Source organism: Panthera tigris, chromosome E2, assembly GCF_018350195.1.
Source record: "Panthera tigris isolate Pti1 chromosome E2, P.tigris_Pti1_mat1.1, whole genome shotgun sequence".
NCBI lineage: Eukaryota > Metazoa > Chordata > Mammalia > Carnivora > Felidae > Panthera > Panthera tigris.
Window position 1 is genome coordinate 1,269,127 of NC_056674.1, and position 22,478 is coordinate 1,291,604.

Genomic DNA, 22,478 nt, shown 5'->3' on the forward strand with positions numbered 1-22,478 from the left:
ATCTTGGCCACAGCAACTTCTTACCCAACATGTCTCCAGAGGCAAGGGAAACAAAAGCAAAAATGAACTATTGGGACCTCATCAAAATAAAACGCTTCTGCACAGCGAAGGGAACAATCAGCAGAACTAAAAGGCAACCGACGGAATGGGAGGAGATATTTGCAAATGCCATCAGATAAAGGGGTAGTAACCAAAATTTATAATAAAGAACTTATCAAACTCAACACCCAAAAAAACAAATAATCCAGTGACGAAATGGGCAAAAGACATGAATAGACACTTCTCCAAAGACATCCAGATGACCAACTGACACATGAAAAAATGCTCAGTATCACTCATCATCAGGGAAATACAAAGCAAAACCATGAGATACCACATCACACTTGTCAGAATGGCTAACATTAACAACTCAGGCAACAACAGATGTTGGTGAGGATGCAAAGAAAGAGGATCTCTTGCAAGAGAATGCAAGGGAATGCAAACTGGTGCAGACACTGTGGAAAACAGTATGGAGGTTCCTCAAAAAATTAAAAATAGAACTACCCTATGACCCAGCAATTGCACTACTAGGTATTTACCCAAAGGATACAGGTATGCTGTTTCGAAGGGACACATGCACCCCCATGTTTATAGCAGCGCTATCAACACTAGCCAAAGTATGGAAAGAGCCCTGTCCATCAATGGATGAATGGATAATGTAGATGTGGTATTTATATATATATATATATATATATATATATATATATATATATATATATATACATACACATATACACATACACACACACACACACACACACACACACACACAATGAAGTATTACTCAACAATCAAAAAGAATGAAATCTTGCCATTTGCAACTACATGGATGGAACTAGAGGGTATTATGCTAAGCGAAATTAGTCAGAGAAAGAAAAATATCATATGACTTCACTTATATGAGGGCTTTAAGATACAAAACAGATGAACATAAGGGAAGGGAAGCAAAAATAATATAAAAACAGGGAGGGGGGCAAAACATAAGAGACTCTTAAATATGGAGAACAAACTGAGGGCTACTGGAGGGGTTGTGGGAGGGGGGATGGGCTAAATGGGTAAGGGGCATTAAGGAATCTACTGAAATCATTGTTGCACTATATGCTAACCAACGTGGATGTAAATTTTAAAAATAAATTTAAAAAATTAAAAAAAAAAGATGCTGTAAACACAATTTGGGAAATTGTGTAAATTTGGGTGCATCCCCTTTAGGAGTATCCGATGCCGCCCCCTTCTTCATCGGAGCCTCCGGGAACCCTTCCTTGCAAGCCCTTTCTGGGCGCCCATATCCTGCCAGGCGGCTGGGCCCTAGAAAGAGAGGAGCATTGCCAGAAGTGGCTGGAGGCAGGACAAGAACTACATCACCCAGAAGGCTGTGCCACAGGAAGGGGGTGTTACTGGCCCGCAATGGCAGGGGCGGGGCTTCCGGTGTCGCGGGTGGGCGTAGGTTTGTGATGTGGCGGGTCGGTGCCCGCGGATGGTGAGCTCCCCGCGTCTCGTCTGGACGATAGGGGGGACGCCGGCGAGGGAGGGGCCCCTCCTCCGCCTCTGTGGGACCCAGGGAGGGGTTGGCTGAGCCCGCAGGGACCCTCGGCGCCTAAGCGCGGCTCTGCGGTCCCCACGGCCCGATGGCGGCGCGCGTGGACCCGGCCCAGGTGAGTGGACGTGGGGAGCGGCGGCGCGCTGTGCCTCAGTTTCCCGGCCCCGAAAGGCGGCCGGGGCCACGTGGGGAAGCGCTCGTTTCTGGCATCCAGCGGGACGCTGTGTGGAAGGGACAGGTGCGGTTTCAGGAATTCCCCTCGGTCCTCGCCGGGTGCGGAGAACGACCGGCACTCCCGAGACCTCACAGCGGGTTGCGGCCGCGACCCTTCCCGAGGCCGTGACCTTGAGCGAGTCCCCCGCGCCGCTGGGCCCATGTGCTCCCGGAGGTGAAGTAGTATTAACGGTTCCTCGTCCGGGTTGAGGGCCCTGGAAAGCCTACGTGGGTGACGTGTGTCTCCCGGTGTCCCGCAGGGCTCTGGGGGCTCTTTCCACGGAGATGCCTCCTGAGCCTGTGTTGATCGCGGAGGCGCGACCCGGCGGGAGTCCGACTCTTGCGCCTTGCCGGCCTCTAGCCTCTACCAGGCTAGGGCGGGGGTGGAGGATGGGGACGCAGTTTCTGGAATTGCCGCTGTGCTTGGGCGGAGAGGTGGAAGGGCAGGCTGAGAGCCAGGGCGGCCAAGGAGTTTCCGTTCACAGCACACGGAACCCACTTTCCCTGACTGTAGCGGACCTGTTTTCTTATCGAAGACATTCAGTTAGCTTTGACCAGGGAGTCCATCCACACGGTCAGTGCCGATCGTGTTAGGGCGTGGGATGTCCCCTTGCATGCACATGCACAGGGAGCTCCGGGGACGCGCTAGCAGTCGCCCCAAGCCCCCCCTTCATGGCCTAGACCGTTGTCAGCACATGTCTTCCCATCCGCAGGGCGCCGCCCCTCACTTTTATTTCAGACCCACCCTGTTGCCCCGTGCGAAGTTCACTATCATCTCTTCAGTCTTCTTGCTCCATTGTTTTGTCTTTGGAATCTTTAGGGCCCTCTGACATGGTCTTGCTGATTTTAGTTGCTTGTTCAGGATCTGTTTCAGCCCCGGATCGTGAGCGCCTGTTGCTGCTCTATGCCAAGACCTAGAACGGCCCGGGCTTGTAAAAGGTACTCAATAAATGGTTGAATGAGTGAATGGGTCTCCCATTCAGGGGCTCCCATCATACTTGTACTAAATGCACACAAACCCCACCGTGGCCTTCAGGGCTGTGCTGGATCCGCAGGGGAGACACCTCCCGGCTCCTCCCCTTCTCTTCTCCTGCTCAGCGCACCCGGCTGGGTGGTGCTGAACTTGCAAAGTCTTTCCCATTTTGCAGCCTTCCTCCTTGCACTTCCCTTCATCCGACAGGCCTCTGCAGGGCTGTATCTCCTGTGCATCAGTGTCACCTACTACAAGAGCCTTTTCCTGGTGGTTTTAATTCTGGCGAAAGTGCCCCTGGCCCCCACCTGCCTGTTTTCTGGAGACAGTGTCATCTTTTGCCGGATGTTCTGATCCTGTCTCTAATGTGAGATTGCGGGCTTTCTAGAGCTGCGTAAGCCCCAGGCTGCGGGCTGTGACATGGACGTGATAGTGGCATTTACGTTGTGGGCTGTGGGAGGATTAGGAAAAGTCACAAAATACATTGAACACATTCGACCCTGGGCACTCGAGTGTCCACATGTAAACCTTTTCGTTTTAGTTCTCAGAACTGCCTGGTGAAGTGGGAATGATTATGGTATCGATGTGGTAACCAAGGCTTAGAGAAATGATGTGATGTCCTCCCCACGGTCACAGCTGGCAAGTGTTGGATTCAGTCTCTGGGAATCTGGCTCCAGAACAAGGGACTTTTAGTCACTTTACCTCAGTGGTAAAGCAGCTCTCTGCGGGGGGCGGGCACACGGGGAGGACCTCGGCTACAACTGCTGCAGTTCTCATTGTTGGGAGTTATTATCATGATCCTTTTCCCCGCTCCTCTCATGTCCAGATCACTTACTGCCCCCACTGTCCTCATAGGAACACCACCCTCTGTCGTCTCCAGCGGCTACCCCAGGGGAGGCCTTTCTCTGAGCCCTAATTGCACTACGTACAAAGGCTGCCTCTACCTCCCCCTTGAGCCCAGCACAGAGCCCTGCCTCAGGAGACCTGGGTCTCTCTGCACCTTCACCAGCAGCTGAGTAACAGGGTCTGACCCCATCCAACAGCACAAGGCCAAGGCCACTACCTCTGTTTGACTTTCCAGGTTTTGGTTACCTTTAAGGACGTGGCTGTGACCTTCACCCAGGAAGAGTGGGGACAGCTGGAACTGGACCAGAGGGCCCTGTACCAGGAGGTGATGCTGGAGACCTGTGGGCTTCTGGTCTCACTGGGTAAGGGCTCACCTCTCACCTCTATGGGGCACCTCGACTTTGGCTCAGGTCATGATCTCACTGTGTGAGTTCAAGCCCCACATCGGGCTCTGTGCTGAGAGCTCAGAGCCTGGAGCCTGCTTCGGATTCTGTGTCTCCCTCTCTCTTGGCCCCTCTCCTGCTCATGTGCTCACTCTCTCTCAAAAATAAACATGAACAAACAAACAAAAAGACACAAAATAGGGGTGCCTGGGTGGCTCAGGCGGTTAAACGTCTGACTTCGGCTGAGGATCTCACAGTCCGTGAGTTCAAGCCCCACAACAGGCTCTGTGCCTACAGCTCAGAGCCTGGAGCCTGCTTTAGATTCTGTGTCCCCCTCTCGGTCTGCTCCTCCCCCACTTGCTCTCTTTCTCTCTCTCTCTCTCTCTCAAAAATAAAAAACATTAAAAAAATTGTTTTAAATAAAAAAACAAGGGGCGCCTGGGTGGCTCAGTCGGTTAAGCATCCGACTTCAGCTCAGGTCACGATCTCACGGTCCGTGAGCTCGAGCCCCGCGTCGGGCTCTGTGCTGACAGCTCAGAGCCTGGAGCCCGTTTCAGATTCTGTGTCTCCCTCTCTCTCCGCCCCTCCCCTGTTCATGCTCTGTCTCTCTCTGTCTCAAAAATAAATGTTAAAAAAAAAAATTTTTTTAAATAAATAAAAAAACAAAACACAAAATAAATTCTAACTTCTAAATAATAATAATAATAATAAAAAAGGCATCTCGGGAAGTAACTGAAACTGAGACTTGAAGCTTGGAGGGGAGGTGAAGGAGAGGTTCTGGGTGGAGGAACCAGTACCAGAAAAGGCCCTGAGGTGAGAGAAAGAGGGGCCAAAGGAACATCTGGTTCACCTTTTCTCCCGCCCCTCCGTGAGCTCGGCGCCTGCACATAGCACACAACAGTGACCATTACCGAGACCCGTCCAAATGAATCCTGGGCTCACGATCAGAATCTGACAGCTGAAACTTCAGTGGGTCCTGGTACCTCAGTCTCTGGGCTTCTGTGCAGAACCCGCCTGTCTCTGTGGAGATGTATCTGGCTGCACGTAACAGAAGAGCAGCTTAAACTGGCTTCCCCTGGAGGAAGTCTCCCCCCTCACCTACTGAGAAGCCCCAGGGTGGGGCTGGCCTGGTCTGGAGGATGCGGCCACACAGTTCCATCCTCAGGGATGAGAAGATTCTCTCTGCTCCTCTCCCTGGACCAGGCATCTCCCTGTTCCTCAGGCTCGCCCCCTTGTGGGCCTGTGGGGTGCTGCAGCCTCGCCTCGCGAATACAGGTTTCGTCCTCAGAACGAGCATCCGGCTCAGGTTCCTGCCTGCCTCAGATTACCGGTGCTCGGGGATGCCATTCACCGACTTCTTCCGCCTCAGTTTTCAGTGTGTTCTGGGCACCAGAACCCCTGGGGAGAGCTCAGATATAGTGGTCGCTAGGCCTCACCGGAAGAAATTGTGTTCCTTTTGGCTTGAGGTCGAAATTGAGCACCCCTAGGTGGTTCCAAAGCACAGGGTGTTTGAGAACCAGCGATTTAGATTAATTACAGAATCCCTTCTGGAAGGAGGGGCTCACTTTCCCAGGGTCCCACGGCTGTGTGTGAAAGCGCCGTGCCCCCAAGTAGGGTTGGCTTCCACCGATAAAGTTCAAGGACACTGGCGTTGTGCAGAGACAGCAGCACCCTCTATAGTAGTTGCATGCCAAGAAAGGGACCTGTGCACAGGTCAGCACGTTCTTCACGTCAATAGCAGCTTCACTCGGGTCTTGTCTCTGCCATTAAGTCCCAGACGGGATGGAGACGTTGCTTTCTTCTCATACACCAGGACTTGTTTCTTTCTCTGTCAACAGGGCACGCAGTCCCCGAAGCAGAGTTGACGCACCTGCTGGAACATGGGCGGGAGCTGTGGACTGGAAAGGGAGGCCTCTTGTGGAGCACCTGCCCAGGTAGGAGCAGGGAGCTGCGCGGGGGGCGGGGGGCCCTGGCAGCCTCCAGCATGCAAGGGACCAGTGCCTCTGAACCTGTGTGAGACTCTTTGTGACCTCCTGGGGGTTCCGGTGGTTTCTCACACCAGGTGTAGCACTGCATCTGCAGGCCGGCTCGGAAGGGCAGCGTTGCACACCTGGTGCCTGTGAGTGTCAGCGTGTAGCCTTAGGTGCGCTCTCTGGCCTAATCCAGCTGGTGGAAGGGCAATGCGGGGGGACGGGGAGAAGGCACACCCACGGGCACCCCGATATCACTTCCACCCGTGTTCCCTGGAGGAGAGATAGGCACCTGGCCACACCTGGGTGCTCAGGCCTGGGGAGTGTTGAGCTGCATGTGCCCGAGGAAGAGAGCCAGCGCGCTTGGTTTATGTCCTTTCAGTTACCTGTGTTCAGCCTACTTGGAAAATCAGAGTGACGACAGTTTCTGTGATTATGTTGTTAGAGGTTGTGATGACCCAGCACACCAAACTGCTTAGTACCCTGCCCGGCCTGTGGAAGGGCCAACAGAAGTCAGGTTTTTTGTTTTTTGGTTGATTGGTTTGTTTGTTTGTTTGTTTGTTTTTTATTACATTTAAGGCTCTGAGCTATCAGCACAGAGCCCTACATGGGGCTCAAACTCACAAACCATGAGATCATGACCTGAGCCAAAGTCAGACACTTAACCAACTGAGCCACCCAGGTGCCCCCCAGAAGTCACCTCTTAGTGTATCCATGTAATAATTGTAGTCCTAGTGGGTGATAGTGATGTCACTCATTTCTTTCTGACTCAGGGGGCCTTTCTTGCCCCTGAAAGCACTGTCTCTACTCTGTAAATTTCACTTTGTTCCATATCCCACTGTCTCCCACCCTCTCCATCCATTCATACAGCCCCATTTATCCATCAGGAGCAGCCCCTTGCACTGGCTGGATCCTCCTTCCTCTCTTGCCCTGAAAAACACAGCGACAGTGGGCCTTTTCAGCCCCACATCTGTGCTGCGGAATCACTGGGGCCATCACGGTGAGGCGTGGCCTCCTCTCCGGCGGTCCTTCAGGCTTCTCGGCCAGCCTGTCTCTGGCCGCTCTCCCAGCTCCTTGATCCACACCTCTACTTAGGTGTCTCAGAGGCACCTCGGGCCCGTCATGCCTTAGCCGCTCACCGTCCTGCCCACTCTCCTCCATCCCCGGTCAGAGTGTCCCGCTATTCCAGGCAGGTGACAAGTTGGAAATACCTCAGACAGCACCTCAGCATCTCAGTCTCCGTCCAGCCCATCGACCCATGCCTGGTCCTGCCCGGCCGACATTACCCATGTCCCCCCGAATCCATCACCCCCACCGCCTTCCCTGGCTCCGTCTCCAGCACCTAGTCCGGGTTTCCATCGTCTCTTGCTCGGATGATGCCGAGCCTCCTAGCAGGTCCCCCCGCATCTGCTGCCTGCCTCCGGGCAGCCCTTTCTCCCGCACTGGCTCCCGTAGCCACCCGGACACCTTCCAGGGCTTCAGCACTTCCGCCGCCGCCGGAGTCTTGGCACACACTCAGCATCACGTTGGGAATAAAGGCTGTGGACTTCTGCCGCTTGCTCCTCAATCCGGAGCGACTCGTCCATGCCTGTCTCGCACTCGTGGCCTTCTCGTCCTCCGTGGAAGATGCTGTGCCTCTGGTCACGGCCCATTCCAATACCACGGCCTTGGCCGTACCTTTGCCTTCCCAGGAAGCTTGCTGCCTCGCTTCCTCTCGGGCCTGGCTGCATCGTCATCATCTGTCTGCTCCACATACACATGTGCTCCGGCTGTCTACACATAGAGCAAACACAAGTGTTTGCAGATCTGGACTAGCCCGCAACCAGTGTCGACTCTCCTCATAAAGCCAAGCTTCTCGAAGGAGCGGTCTCATTTGTTAGGAAAAACGCATACACTTGACTTCCTTACCTTTTGCTTAAACTCTGCGTGGTCTTTTTCCCTTAACATCAGAAGTGTACGGTGATGTGCACAAATCTTAAGGGTCAGGCTTATGTGTTCGCGTGTGTATTGAGGTATTCCTCACCCCAGTCCAGACTTGGAATATTTCCAGCACACTAGCGGGTCCCTGGTGCCCCATCCTCATGATACTACAGTGGAAACCACTGTCTCCATGCTGTCACTGTGGATGGGTTTTATCGGGGGCTTTCCCACCCACCCCCCTTTTTGTGCCTTGAACAACAGAAACGTATTTTCTCACAGTTCTGGAAGCTGGGAGTCCGACACTGTGGTGTCAGTGGAGTCGGCTTCTGCTGGTGCCCCCTTCTTGGGCTTGTAGGGCAAGCTTTGCTTGTGTTCGCTGGTGTCTTTGCTGCCATCCTAACTGCCCGGTGCGGCAGTGAGAATGACAGCATAGTAGTCGGGTTCTCCAGAGAATTGCAACCAGGAGGAGGCAGAATCAGGCCAGGAAGCGGAAGAGGTGATGTCACAGTCTGAGTCTGAAGCGTCTGCAGGCAGGATTCCTGCCCTCCCAGGGGAGTTCAGTCTTTTCTCTTAAGGCTTCAGTTGACTGAGGCCTGCCGCCAAAGAGGCCCACTCTCTTTGAAAGATTGTGGATGATGATCTTTTCTCAAAGTCTGCTGGTTTAAATGTTAATCACATCTAAAAAGTACCTCAGCCAGAACTGTTGGACCAGACCTAGCCGAGCTGATGTATAAAGGTAACCGTCACAGGTAATCAAGATAATGACCCAGTGGAGTAAACACACTGCGTCAAGAACCGTGCCGAGCGCTTTTCTTATTGAACCCTCACAACGGACCTCCTGGTCTCTCAGATGGAAACCTTGCCTTGAAGAAGACAGTAGCCCATCTACCAGGATCACTCACTTGGTGGAGGCGGGACTGAAGAATGGCTTCTGGCTCCAGAGCCCCCTTAACCACCACGCGATGCCTCCCAGCAGAGCAGAAGCTTGTCTTTTACACTGTTGGACCCCGAATGTTCCTCCATCCCTCCTCTTCTTCAGTCTTGATTCTCTTCCTTTGACTGTGATCCCCTTCGGTGGTGGCCTGGCCTCACCAGGCCTCCAGGGCCCTTCCTTCCTTTAACTGTTCAGCACTCTTCCAGGAGTGACTCTGCCCACACGTGCTCCTTCCGTTTCAATCCAGTGCCCCTTCCCTCTTCCTCTCTCTGGAGGCTCTGGCTTCTCCATTAGGACCTAGCTCATGGGACACCTCCTCTTTTTCCTCCCCATCCTGTTCAGCGCTGTTTCCATGTGTTCCTAGCACCAAGGGACATCTGTTGTTGGAGCGAGTGATCAAAACTGTCCCCCATCCTATCCTCTGGACCGCGAGGAGGGGTGTCCACTCCAGACCCTCTGTCTCCTCCTTCCGCCTGCCCTCTGGATTTTCCCTTCAACGGTGTCAAGGGTACAAGGACCAGAACGGTCCTTGGAAACCCAGGTTCTAGAGATGTAAAACGCAGCCATTGTCAGTGGTGCTAGATCAGCCTCGCTTGCCCCCTGCAGCGTTGATTTCGTCTCCTATACTGTGTCACTAAAAGTCCCCCTTTGTGTGTCGGATTCTCTTCAGGTGACAGCGCCAGACTTCGGACCAGAGACCCAAGCGCTTGTCAGCCGGTTTTGTCTGCGGGAGCCTGGCTCCGGGGAAGCCCGGCCCAGGGACCTTCAAGGGCCTCCAGGCTGGTGCAGGCCAGGGGTTGGGAAGGGCATCTGGAAACGCAGAAAGGTCGACCGACGCCTGGGAGGGACGCTCACAAGACCCACCTTGAGAGAATGAACCTTGAAGATGACGGTTTGGGGACAGAGGACGGTCTGCACCTCCAGGTGTTGCAAAAGAGAGTCTCTCCGGGAGAGGTGCTCCGTGAGCGGGACCCACGGGGACCGGACAGAGGCTGCGCGCTTCGTGCGGGGAGTGACCTCTACAGATGCAAGCAGTGTGGGAAAGGTTTTAACCGCAAGTGGTACCTCGCGCGGCATCAGCGGGTCCACACCGGCACAAAGCCCTACGAATGCAACGCGTGCGGCAAAGCCTTCAGCCAGAGCTCGACCCTGATCCGGCACTACCTCATCCACACCGGGGAGAAACCGTACACGTGCCCGGAGTGCGGCAAGGCCTTCAAACGCAGGTCCTACCTCCTGCAGCACCGGCCGGTCCACACCGGGGAGAAGCCCTACGAGTGCGCCCAGTGTCGGAAGGCCTTCGCCCACCGCTCCACTTTCGTCCGGCACAGCCGCACCCACACGGGAGAGAAGCCCTTCGAGTGCCGGGCCTGCGAGCGGTCGTTCGGCAACCGAGCGCACCTGATCCAGCACTACGTGGTGCACACGGGGCAGAAGCCGTACGAGTGCGCCGAGTGCGGCAAGGCCTTCCGCTGCGGCGCGGAGCTCCTGCAGCACCGGCGCGTGCACACCGGCGAGAGGCCTTTCGCGTGCGCCCAGTGCGGGAAGGCCTTCCACCGCAGCACCTACCTCCTGCAGCACTCGGTCGTCCACGCCGCGGAGGCGCCCCACCGCTGCCCCCAGTGCGGCAAGGCCTTCAAGCGCCGCTCACACCTGCTGCAGCACCGGCGGGTGCACCCCTGAGGGGGCCCCTCGCGCCCTACCCCGGCGCCTCTTCCGGCCCTCCGGAGGGGTCCCCGGCGGGAAGCGCCGCTCGCCGCGCAGAACGGCGGGGAGATTTGCTTGGCCCTCAGACGCGGGAGCGGCCCCACCGGGCGTGGGCCGCGGGCGGGCGGCCCCCCACCATCGGACTCGAGCGGCGAACCGTGGGGGGCAGGGCACTCGGGCCGCCTCTGTCGGGGACGCACCGCGGAAGGATGTTCCTGGCACAACCTAGGGGCCTCTAGCCAGAAGCGGCGCCTTCCCTGCCGTTGGAGAATTCGGAACGAACGGGGGACGTCAATGTCGTTGCCGTGAGAAAACCCATGACACGTGGGCGCTTACGGTCAGGTGGAGAGTCACGCGGAGCGGACACTGCGGGGGCCTCCGGTGCCCGTGAAACGGCCGAGGGACAGGACGGGGCACTGTGCACTTACACGGACGTCGGCCACAGGTCTGCCACTCAGCCACCTCGGCATTACTTTTAAAAGAATAAAAAGAAGGGGTGGAAACATAGACTTCAAATGGAAGGAACGGATGTCTTTACAAACTCTTTCATGTTTCCGTGCCGAACCTACTACAGTTTTTCAGCAGTTTTAATGTTTTGGTGGGGGGTATGTTTGAGAGGAAGGGTCTTAGCCCCCCCCCCCTTTTTTTTTTTAAAGTTTATTTGTATTTATTTTTAGAGAGAGAGTGAGGGAGGGACGGAGAGAGAGAATCCCATGCAGGCTCCAGGCTCCAAGCTGTTAGCCCAGAGCCCTACTCAGGGCTTGAACTCAAGAACCATGAGATCATGACCTAAGCCGAAATCAAGAGCTGGAGGCTTAACCCACCGACCGGCCCCCGGCCTTTGTTTTTCTCTGTGTTCACTGCCACCCTGTGTCAGGAAAGTTGGGACAGTGAGGGCAACTCTACAGAAGTTTGCTGGAAGCCTGTGTTACAATCATCCCCACCCACGAGGAACGTAGTCCTTTGTGAGAAATGTGAAGGCTGAGTCACAAGACACTTGGACTTCGAAGTTAGAACTCTGACAATAACACCGTGTGCCACTTACACCCACACTGGCTGAGAGAAGGAAGCCATGCACGGTGTCACATTGAAACATGCCCCCTCAAGACCGTTTACGGCTCTGATACTTCGAAGTAAAGCTTCTGTTCGTGTGGTTTTTAAATTCTCGACGTTCTCTTTCCCTCACTTTTTCTTTTTTTTTTTTTTTTTTTTTTTTTTTTTTTTTTTCCCTCACTTTTTCTTGACTCCATTCTGCTCCTTTGTTTTCTTTCTTTTCCCCTGACAGTATGGTGTGGCCTTCTGGGGGGGGGGGGGGTCCTAATTCCCTCCTCCGCCTGGTGGTTGGAGGGACTGGGCCCTCCCTCCCACATCCCCTCCAGTTGTCCCGGGCTTGAATTATAGCTAGAAGCAGTGACCTAAAACACACTGCTGGGGCAGATTCACGATGAGCCCAGGAAACAAACACCCGAGTATCCTCACTGTCTGATCTTACAAAGGGCTGTGTGAAGTTGTGCTACAAAATAAAGGGCCAGGGACTTTATTTTTTTTTTTTTAATTATTATTATTATTTTTTTTACGTTTATTTATTTTTGAGACAGAGAGAGACAGAGCATGAACAGGGGAGGGGCAGAGAGAGAGGGAGACACAGAACTGGAAGCAGGCTCCAGGCTCAGAGCCATCAGCCCAGAGCCCGACGCGGGGCTCGAATTCACGGACCGTGAGATCGTGACCTGAGCCGAAGTCGGACGCTCAACCGACTGAGCCACCCAGTCGCCCCAGGGGCCAGGGACTTTAAAAGGACAGTGTGGTTGTGTACATATGGGTGTCGGGTTTGTGTGAGCTTCGTGGTTGCCACCTTGGACTTCCTTGGTGCTGGCAATGGATTTAGTCATTTGCCTATGGACTTTCCTTCGAAAGTTTTCAAGGCACACACGATAATGTTAACAGGCTAAAAAATGTACAGGAAAATATAAAATGATCATTTCCTCACTCGGAGCTTCCTCCGCACCTTTATAAGGCTACACACAGGTCACATTTTCACAGCACACACGTATCTGTTGTGCATAGTACAACTGCACTTCGTGATGACTTCATAAGACGTCTAGTTTTTGTTTGTTTTCAGGGTAGTGTGCACAGTTTTCTGTTCTTTGGAAAGGAGAGCTGATTCTTGAACACCCCACCCTCCTCTGCCCTCTCTCTGGAGGGTGGTATGTACTGTAGCTGTAACTGTACTTGTGGCTGAGCGTTGGGTTTGAGAGAGTTGGAGAAAGTCCTCTAGAAACATCTTGGTTTTCATCAAAGCGGTCTTTGCGTGCCTGGGATGCCGACCCCACTTTGTCCCAAAGCAGGAATGATGTATTTTCCCATCTCTGTGTCTGTCTTTCTGTCTCTGTCTCTCTCTCTCTGCCATGACAGGGCAGCAGAAAGGAAGACGTTAAGCTGTCCCAATACAGGGAGACAAGGGTGGCAATATGCCTATGGTTCTGAGCAAACTCCTGTCCTATATATACAAAAATATTTTTTGGTGTTCAAAACCAGAAAGCAGAAATTACAGAGAACATTTATGACTGGATTTACTCAGGTTATTTTTCTTTGAGTAATTTAAACTTCTCTGAAATAAATAAAACTACTTACCCAGGGGGCATCTGCTGTCAGGACAGTGGGTGTGGGGGCAGCCTATGCAGGTGCAGAAGGCAGGCATCTGAACTCGAGACAAGGTTTGGGTTTCCATGATCTCTTCGTGTTCAGAAGTGATTACCATTTCACTTGTAATTGCACCGACAGTGTCTGCAAGGGGAGTGCAGATTGTCAGAAAACCATTTGTTAAATGTGGAAATTACCAAATGCTATTAATAAGGACTATGTCACTATGAGAAGTTAATGGTGGAGATACCTCAGGGAAAACACATCTATGACAAAGGTCATTGGGAACTCAGTGAAGCCTGGGCGGTGAGAGAATGAAGCTGAGCACATGGCCATGATGGGGCCTTGGCAACCCTCAGGCTTTTGTCTCAAAAATGTGATTCCTTTTTATTCTGAAACCAACAAGGAATGCCCATGCCAAGCCTCTAAATAGAGGCTATTTAGAAAGAGTTGTCAGAACAGTGAAGGGAGGGAGGGAGGGAAGAAATAAAATTAAAAAAAGAAAAACGTTGGGGTAATCCTGTTTATTTGCAAACCTAACAAATGTTCAGTGAACAACTAGTGGGTTTCAGGCACTATCATAGGTATATAGGAGACATCAGGAAACAAGAGACAAAGACCTACGGGGCACCTGGGTGGCTCAGTTGGTTAAGCATCCAACTTTGGCTCAGGTCATGATCTCTTGGTTCGTGGATTCAAGCCCCACATTGGGCTCTGTGCTGACAGCTCAGAGCCTGGAGCCTGCTTCAGATTCTGTCTCCCTCTCTCTCCCTGCCCCTTCCCTGCTCACACTGTCTCTCTTTGTCTCCCCAAAATTAATAAACATTAAAAAGAGAGAGAGACAGAGACCTATGCCCTCGTAGACCTTATTCTTTAATCAAGGAAGACAGAAAACATAAATTTATAAATTATATAGTATGTTAAAGTTTTTATTTCATTTTAGGGAGGGAGAGCACCAGCAGGGGAGAGGGGCAGAGGGAAAAAGAGGGAGAGGGAGAGTCTTAAGCCGGCTCTACGCTCAACGCAGAGCCCAACTTAGGCTTGATCCCACGACCCTGGGATCATGACCTGAGCCAAAATCAAGAGTCAGACACTCAACCAACGAGCCATCCAGGTGCCCCTAAATTACATAAAATGTTATAATGTCAGGCACAACGGAAAGAAGGAAAGATGAGGGTACTGGAAAGATGGGGGATGGGATGTAACGTTACAAGTGCGATAATAAAGTCTTCCTAAATAAGAGCAATTAAGCAAACAAAGGAGGTGAGATACTGAGCCTTGTGGGTATTTTTGAGAATAATTTCCAGGCACAAGAAATAGCCTTTGCAAAGCAAGGAGTCTCACAGGGTGGAAGCAGGAAAGGGAGGAAGAGGGGGCAGGGAGGTCAGGGCGGCATGTGGCCCAGGCCGCATGAGACAGGGCAATGGTGAGGATTTTCCATCTTATATGAGGTGTATCCCGTGACAGATAACTGAACAGGAGGGAGACAGGACCCCAGTAAATTGTTCCCAAGCCAGTTGCTGGGTTGATAACTAACTGTGGAGGCCAGCGCAGTAATCCAGGTGAAAGGGAGGGTAACTGTGGGGGGTGATAGTGTTCTGATTCGTGCTACATCGTGAAAAAAGAACCAAACACATTTCCCACCGGATTGGGTGGGGCTGGTGGAGGGAGATCTGCTTTGGAGTCTCTCTGCAGAATGCCGTCCAAACACAGACACTGAAGAGAGTCAGTGCAAAGGTGGGGAAACTCCCGTGCCCTCATGCAGTCAGAGGAAGAGAAAAATAAGCGTGATTTCTTTGCTCAGTGCTCTCCCCGCTCCTTGAGTTCATATAGGAGGCTGTGCTGGACTTGATGAGGCTGCTTCCGTCTTTCCTCAGACCACTCAGGCCCAGAAGCCGTCCCTAAACAGCAACTCATGAAAGCCGCAGCTGTGCCTGCGCCACCCCGAGGACCCTGAGCTTTTGGAGGTCTCCCTGGGTGAGCTGCAGTGTCGGACTCTCGCAGATCTTTCCCTTCTCAAGTCCCAGCCTGGGGCTTCAGTCAGGTGGCTCCTGACGTCACGAATCGACACTCCCCTCCATCTGGACGCCTCCCCCTGCATTTCTGTTTTCAGATAACGAAGCCAGAGCCGTTCTCATTGATTGGGCTGCTGGTGGCCCGGAGCAGCTGGTGATAAAACAGCTCCTGGTGCCCCTCGCCCGGTCCCCCAGTTCCCGGACTACAGCCCTTTCCTGACACTTCTCATTGCCCTTATCCTTATCCGTCTCACGCACCTGTGCGCTTTATCACTGACCGAATCCATGACAGCCCCGAGGTGGCTCATAACAAGAGACGACGACTCATGTCTTGAACCCACGGAAACCGGTGTTTGGGCCAAGCTCATCTTGGAAATAATGAGGCGGGAGGGAGGGAAGGGGCACTCAGGCTCCAGGTCTCATAAGTCTTTTCTGCTCCCACGGAGGCCCTGGGGCAGGGAGTGGGCCGGCACCTCACCGGGAGGTACCTCGGGAGTGGGGGTTCGGGGTGGGAGTCCAGCCGCTGCCTCACCTGACGGCCCAAGAATCTGGAGCCAGCCAGGAAGAGCGCCCTCAATCCAGCGCGGGACTCTGCTTACTTCCCGCTCAGTCCCCATTGGCTGAGTGCGGAGCTCCTGACTGGCTCCCGTTGGTTGGAGTTTCTGAGACTGACGGAAGAAAGTGCCCAGTAGTAGAGGAGGAAACAGAGCCTGTGCGAGAGGCAGAGAGCGATTGGCTCAGAGGCAGGAAGGGGCGGGAACAAGAGGTAAGGTCCGCAGGAAGGGGCGGTGCCAGGTGAGATGTAGAGTATTAGGCGGAGGCCCGGGTGTTTCTGGGAGTGGGGAAGGTGGCTCGCCTCCCGACCTGGGGAGGGGGTCGCTTCTGCGCGGCAAGTGCGGTCTTCACCCCGGAGGGCTTCGGGTTCGGCCTCCTCCACCTGGGAAGCGGCCTGCGTAGCCACTTGCTGGACGTGGGTTGGGGGCTTTCTCCCGCGCCCAGCGGGGCCTGGGAGGCCTGGGGCCCCAACCTAGTCGGCCTCCCATCAGCCTAGAAGGCTCGCTGCAGAGATGCCGGGGAGACCTCTCTGGGCTCGGCCGAGTCACAGATCTCCATCCGATGGACTCGCCTTTTCTACCACACTGGCTCTTGGGTTTGGTCCCTGCACCGTCAGAATCACCCGGGAACTCGTTAGAAATGCGAATTCTCAGTCCAGATACCTATTGAATTACACGCTCAGGAGTTGAGCCCGACAATTTGTGTATTAACAAGCTTTCCGAGTGACTTCGATGCACGTGCAAAGAAATTACGACTTTGTGCCGTGATTCCTGGGCATGGGGTTCACATGTCTCTTGTGAGTAGTAGGAATCTCATCTAAAACCGAGGCAGTTTCACAGTGAGATTGAAAAAAGCTGTGTACCTTCATTTTCCTAATTCTTAAAATCTAATGGATGTCCAATTTCCTATTATTTAAGGAGTACTACACTATGCATTATAAAATATAAAGTAAAAAGTCTCTAAAAATTCAACGTCCTGGAGAAAATGTTTGCAATATAGTATTGTCCTTTTAGAATTGTGGCAGCGCGATTGTGTGCGTCACTGTGTGTGTGTTCAAATGTTTCTATACAAATCGTTTTTCTTCATATAAAGTTACTTTTTGTACACCGACCTGCAGTTTGCTTTTCTCACTTATCTTGGACATTCTAAAGCCACCTCCTCATTGTATACCTCATACTTCCTTATTAAGAACCCTGTATTCCTAAAGCTACCCACCTTCTTTTAAAGGCCACATTGCATTCCTTTGCAGGCATCGTGGCTGGTCCGGCTGTCTAGGGGAGCCTGGTTCAGGACTTGCCATCATCATTTGGTTCCTGTAGGACTTCTTCTTCAAAGCCACAGAAAACTCAGGGTTATACACTGGTAGTCTGGCCACTGACCAATCTCCACAGACAGAAAAGCTGGTCAAGAAAAATGCAGACTATCTCAGTGGAACCTCCATGATAACTATGGAAGTAAAGACCACTCAGATGGGAACAAGGGAAGGATACTTATTCTGACCTTGTAAAGCAAGGGAGTTACTCATTATCAATTGTTTTGGGGAGTGACTCCAAGGCAGCAAAGGAGTGGAAAAGCTTTATGCTGGAAAAAATGGGAAGGCTTCAGATGTCCCAGGACTGGAGCCTGTTAGCACAGGAAAAGTGGAGGAGGGCCAGATAGAATTTGGGCGTCTTATGTGATTTATTAGGGGTGTATATTTGGCTTCCTCCACTTGGTCCAAACATGAATGGTGGGAGTATTTACATTAGCGAAATTTCTAAATACAATTCAAGGTTTGCCTTATGTTTTGTTGACTGTGCAGACTTAAAGTAATGAAAAAGAACAGTAACAATGCAGAATTAAACATGTGTCTGTAGCTTTATGTTGTAAATAGCACAAAAAATGAGGACATACTCTTTCAGTATTTAAAAACGATTACCATATTTAGCAAATGAGTCATGTCGTCTGATGAAGGAGTTACATTCCAACAAATGTTTGACAAAAACCTTTTTTTGTTGTTGTTAATGAAAATATCAGTCAATATTCATAACAGTATGAAATACATGTATGAATTTATTGGCATAAAGGGACTCATTCCCTCATTATCCTTTTAATGCCTATAGAATCTGTAGTGATGTCACTTCTAACATTTCTGACATTGGAAATTCGTGTATTCCCATCTTTTCTGTATGATCAGTTTGGGTAGAGGTTCATCAATTATACTGATATTAAGGCTTTGGATTTCACTAATTTTCTCTACAATTTCTCATTTTCTATTGCATCCATTTTTGTTTTGATCTTTATTATTTCTTCTGCTTTCTCCGGATTTCATTTCTCTTCTAGTTTCTAAAGGTGAAAGCTGGAGTCCTTGATTTGAGACCTTTTTTTTCTATAAGTGTTTAATGTGATCAACTTTCCTTGAAGAGCTGCTTTAGAAGGCTTCCACAAATTGTCTTACATTGAGGGATTTTTTTTCCCCATTCCATTCAAAATAATTTTAGAGCAATTTTTAAAAATTTATTTTGGTGTGCGTATGTGACAGAGAGAGAGAGTCATCAAACATAGAAGGGATCTTCCTAAAGAGCTTCTATAAAAGTGCTATTGCAAATGCCATGCCTCTTTGTCCATTAAAAAAAGTATTCCCCTGAGATTGTGAACAAAACACAATGCCTACTCTCTGCACTTGTATTCAATATTAATATTGGTGTTTTTGTCTAGTGCAATAAAACAAGAAAATGAATATATAACATTTGGAAAGGAATAAATAAGGAATTTATCACTAGCCACCTTACATTTTTTCCCTAAATAGCATCTGCACTGGGTCCTTCTTTGGAGATCCAATCCACTATTGCAATGCTTCCCTACCCCCTGTAATTTTCTTCACTCCTTCTGGTTCTTTTCTACTTCCAAAAGACAGACCTATTACCTTCTAAGATACCATGTAACTCAACACCTTAGACTCATTGCTTATTGTCTGTGTCCCTTAATGAGAATGCAATTTCCATAAGGAAACATTCCTTGTTTATGTTCTGTGCACTCATACATCATATACCTAGAAATGTGCCTGACCCACATAAGGTACATGTCTGCTGAAGCACTAAACAAATATCCTGCACAGAATTCCTGTTCATTTGCAACATTGTGTGTTGTTTCCAACTCTACCCACCCAGTACAGTCTCTCCCTTCAATTTCAGTACCCTCAGATCTCTCAGGAAAGGAAAGAAATGGTATTTTGGATTGACCAAGTGGATAGGATATGCTCAGCTTAGTTCTCTCACTTACTAGATTTCAGTGCCTTCTGTTCAATTTGCATGAGGATTTTTGCCCTCCCCATCCTGTCCTGACACTCCTGTTACATATCTCAATTAATCACTTTTAATAGCATTTGGGGGTGTGCACAGTTCACAAATGTTTTCCACAAATAATCTTCAATCCCCAGTAGACACTGTCAGTGCAATTACAGGTGAAATGATAATCACTTCCCAGCAAGTAGATGAGATCACAGAACTTCAAAACCTTTATCTCAGGGTTCAAAATCCCCCTTTCCGCACCTGCACAGGTTCCATCACCGCAGCCACTGCCCTCACAGCAAACTCCAACTGGGTTAGTAGCTATTTTTTTTTTCCCAATTAAATTCTTCATTATTATAACGAGTTTATCTCAGGAAAGCCAGGGATAACTGTTCTCTCAGAAGCAGTAGGTTTTCTCAAGCAGAAACATACCAAACCCAGCTGTGGGGAGACATCTCCGGAACCAGCTGAGGAAAGGAGAGGCCCTTGCCACCCTCGTGCACCTGCTTCAGGGCCACCCCGGGTGCTCCCTCCAGCCGCCAGTTCCAGCCCCCTGTGAAATGGGCTCTCACCTGTCTGCAGCCCTGACTCACAGGCTGCACCCTGGAGCCGTCACAGCAGGGGCATGTGATCGGCAGTGAGAGACGATGAGTTCCCAGACGGTGAGTGTCTGAGCAGCCATTGCTGGGACGCCCCAATGCTTCTGGGGGTGCTGCTCTGCTTTGCAAAGGGGAAAGGCATGTGGTGCTGACTAAAGCCCAATGATCTGTGTCCAAATTTCTCTTGTTTGTAAAAATTCACATCTCATTTACAGAAAATAAGGTCTCATTTGTTTTCATGATAGAAACAAACATCTTATGGTAAGAAAAATGTGGCCACAAGTTTGTGGGGGACAGGAGCGCCTGGGTGGTCGGTTAAGCCTCGGACTCTTGATTTCGGCTCATGTGGTGATCTCACAGTTTGTGGGTTCAAGCCCCATGTCCGGCTCCGTGATGAGAATGGCTGCTTGGGGCTCTCTCTCTCTGCCCCTCCCCTGCATTCTCTCTCCCTCAAAATAAATAAACGTCAAAAAAGAATTTGTGGGGGACAGACAAGAGGAATACTCAGGACTGTAGTAGTCTCAAAACACAAATGTTACTCCAACAGGTAACCAGATTTTAAAGGTGCTTCAATAGTCGTGTCCTTGTACAAATCTGACATTCTCTCTACCCTTTAGGGACCTCAGCTGTTCTTTGGATCCATTCTTATCCATTTGGATCCATCCTTATCCATCTATCATCTATCTATCTATCATCTATCTTTCTATCTAAATACATACATAGTGTGTGGCCACCCCATCCACTTACCCACCTACCTCATTTTATACACTGTTACTTTCAAAGAGAAAATAATTCTGGCCAGAGACTCTTTAGTGACAGGCTGGCTCGCCTTCCCCTCTCTGAGAGCAAGGGCACTAAACTGAGATTTTCCCTGTGACTCACAAAGCCACTATGATCAGGTGGACGTTGTGAGCCATTATTGCCCTGTGCATTGCTACAATTTTATCAGGCTGGAGTGGTTAATAATCACACTGATCTGAAGATTCATGTGTTTCTGTTCTCTCTTTTTTTTTTTTTTTTTTTATATAAATTTTTTTTTTTCAACATTTATTTTTTATTTTTGGGACAGAGAGAGACAGAGCATGAACGGGGGAGGCACAGAGAGAGAGGGAGACACAGAATCGTAAACAGGCTCCAGGCTCCGAGCCATCAGCCCAGAGCCCGACGCGGGGCTCGAACTCACGGACCGTGAGATCGTGACCTGGCTGAAGTCGGACGCTTAACCGACTGCGCCACCCAGGCGCCCCTGTTCTCTCTCTTTTATGTTTATTTATTTTTGAGAGAGAGAGAGAGAGAGAGAGAGAGAGCGAGCACGAACAGGGTAGGAGCAGAGAGGGAGACACAGAATCTGAAACAGTCTCCAGGCTGAGCTCTCAACACGGAGCCCCACGCGGGACTCGAACCCACAACCCTGAGATCATGACCTGAACTGAAGTCTGACGCTTAACCGACTGAGCCATGTAGGCACCCCTAGATCTCTTATTAAAAAGAGAAAATATCGGGGCGCCTGCGTGCCTCAGTCGGTTAAGCGTCCAACTTCGGCTCAGGTCATGATCTCGTGGTTTGTGAGTTGGAGCCCCGTGTGTGCTCTGTGCTGACAGCTCGGAGCCTGAAGCCTGCTTCGGATTCTGTGTCTCCCTCCCTCTCTCTCTGCCCCTCCCCTGCTCATGCTCTGCCTCTCTCTGTCTCAAAACATTAAAAAAATTTTTTTAAATAATAATTATAATAAAAGAAAAAAATAGTCCTTCTTTGCTCCCTGGCTCTGCCCCTTTCCCGGCTGCCGCTGCCGCTGCCGCTGGGGGAGGCCACCCCTCGCTCTCACCCCGTCCTGGCCCTGTAGGCGCGGCCTGGCGTGGCCTCCTGCCCTGCGCCAGTGAGATGCTGCCCTCTGGGCCCAGCGGCGCCCCCAGTCCCGTCCACCACGCCCCACCCGATGCGAAAAGCAGGGCCGGGTCTAGGCCAAGTGCAAAGCCGGAGCTGCCACGAGTACCGGGACTAGGAGGCGTGCCTCCGGAGCTTAGGTCACCAAGATGATTACCAACTGGTTGGAAAACGTGGTCCGGGAAAGCATAGTGAAGTATTTGAGGCCATTAACATCACCAACAGCGAGGCAGTGGTTGTAAAAATTCTCAAGCCAGTGAAGAAAAAAGATAAAAGGAGAGGTTAGGGTTCTGGAGAAGCTTCATGGTGGGACAAATATCATTAAGCTGAGGGACACCGTGAAGGACTCTGTGTCAAAGACACCAGCTTTGGGGGGCACCTGGATGGTTCAGTGGGTTAAGCAGCCGGCTCTTGGTTTCAGCTCCCGTCATGGTCTGGAGGTTCAGGAGTTTGAACCCTGCATCTGCAGACGGTGTGGAACCTGTTTGGGATCCTTTCTCTCTCTCCCTCCCTCCTCATTCTCTCTGTCTCATGTGCTCTCTCTCTCAAAATGAATAAATAAACTTAAAAACGATTATACCTGAAAATAATGGAATGTCATTTTCAATTGAGTTCACTTTATTATTTTAGAAACAAGCATTTCATAATTTTACAATGTTTTTACTTCCGAGTATCACCTGTTCATACATTTTTAAAATAGATTATCTAAATGATTAATATCTATAGTGAGATCATGCTATTTGTCCTCCTTTATAATCTACACAGTTAAATAATTTCTTTGTATTTAAGTTTAATTCATTGCTGGTACATCTTTACTTATATCGACTTTCATGTTAATCAAAAAACTGGCCTCTGATTTGGTACGCATGGTAATGACGTGTCAAAACAGATTTATAAAAATATACTCTAATATTTTTACATGGCAGATTTGACATCTTTATGTTAAGATATAGGGTATAATTTAATTCTAAGATGAGAGCAAGAAATTTACCTCTTA

At 50.7% G+C, this 22,478-nt stretch overlaps 1 protein-coding gene across 5 annotated transcripts; it reads left to right on the top strand.

The window, feature by feature from the left end:
- Positions 1 to 1,505: 1,505 nt before the first annotated feature.
- On the top strand, positions 1,506 to 11,220 carry ZNF550 (zinc finger protein 550). Of its 5 annotated transcripts, none has more exons than XM_042969526.1 (6): positions 1,506 to 1,691; positions 2,610 to 2,728; positions 3,301 to 3,398; positions 3,841 to 3,967; positions 5,827 to 5,922; positions 9,483 to 11,220. In XM_042969526.1, exons 3-6 carry the CDS (start codon positions 3,375 to 3,377, stop codon positions 10,493 to 10,495), a joined length of 1,260 nt encoding a protein of 419 aa, XP_042825460.1. In that variant the 5' UTR covers positions 1,506 to 1,691; positions 2,610 to 2,728; positions 3,301 to 3,374; the 3' UTR covers positions 10,496 to 11,220. The 5 variants fall into 5 exon arrangements, with proteins under 5 accessions (XP_042825460.1, XP_042825463.1, XP_042825464.1 ...); XM_042969529.1 differs by having other exon boundaries at positions 2,652 to 2,728; XM_042969527.1 differs by lacking the exon at positions 1,506 to 1,691 and adding an exon at positions 1,716 to 1,964.
- Positions 11,221 to 22,478: the final 11,258 nt, after the last annotated feature.

Bases quoted from the DNA above. Each gene is read 5' to 3' on its own strand.
- ZNF550 (XM_042969525.1), top strand. From the start codon at position 1,665: ATGGCGGCGCGCGTGGACCCGGCCCAG. The intron at 1,692-3,840 runs GTGAGTGGACGT...TTGACTTTCCAG, and splicing joins CGCGCGTGGACCCGGCCCAG to GTTTTGGTTACCTTTAAGGA. The intron at 5,923-9,482 runs GTAGGAGCAGGG...GATTCTCTTCAG, and splicing joins CTTGTGGAGCACCTGCCCAG to GTGACAGCGCCAGACTTCGG.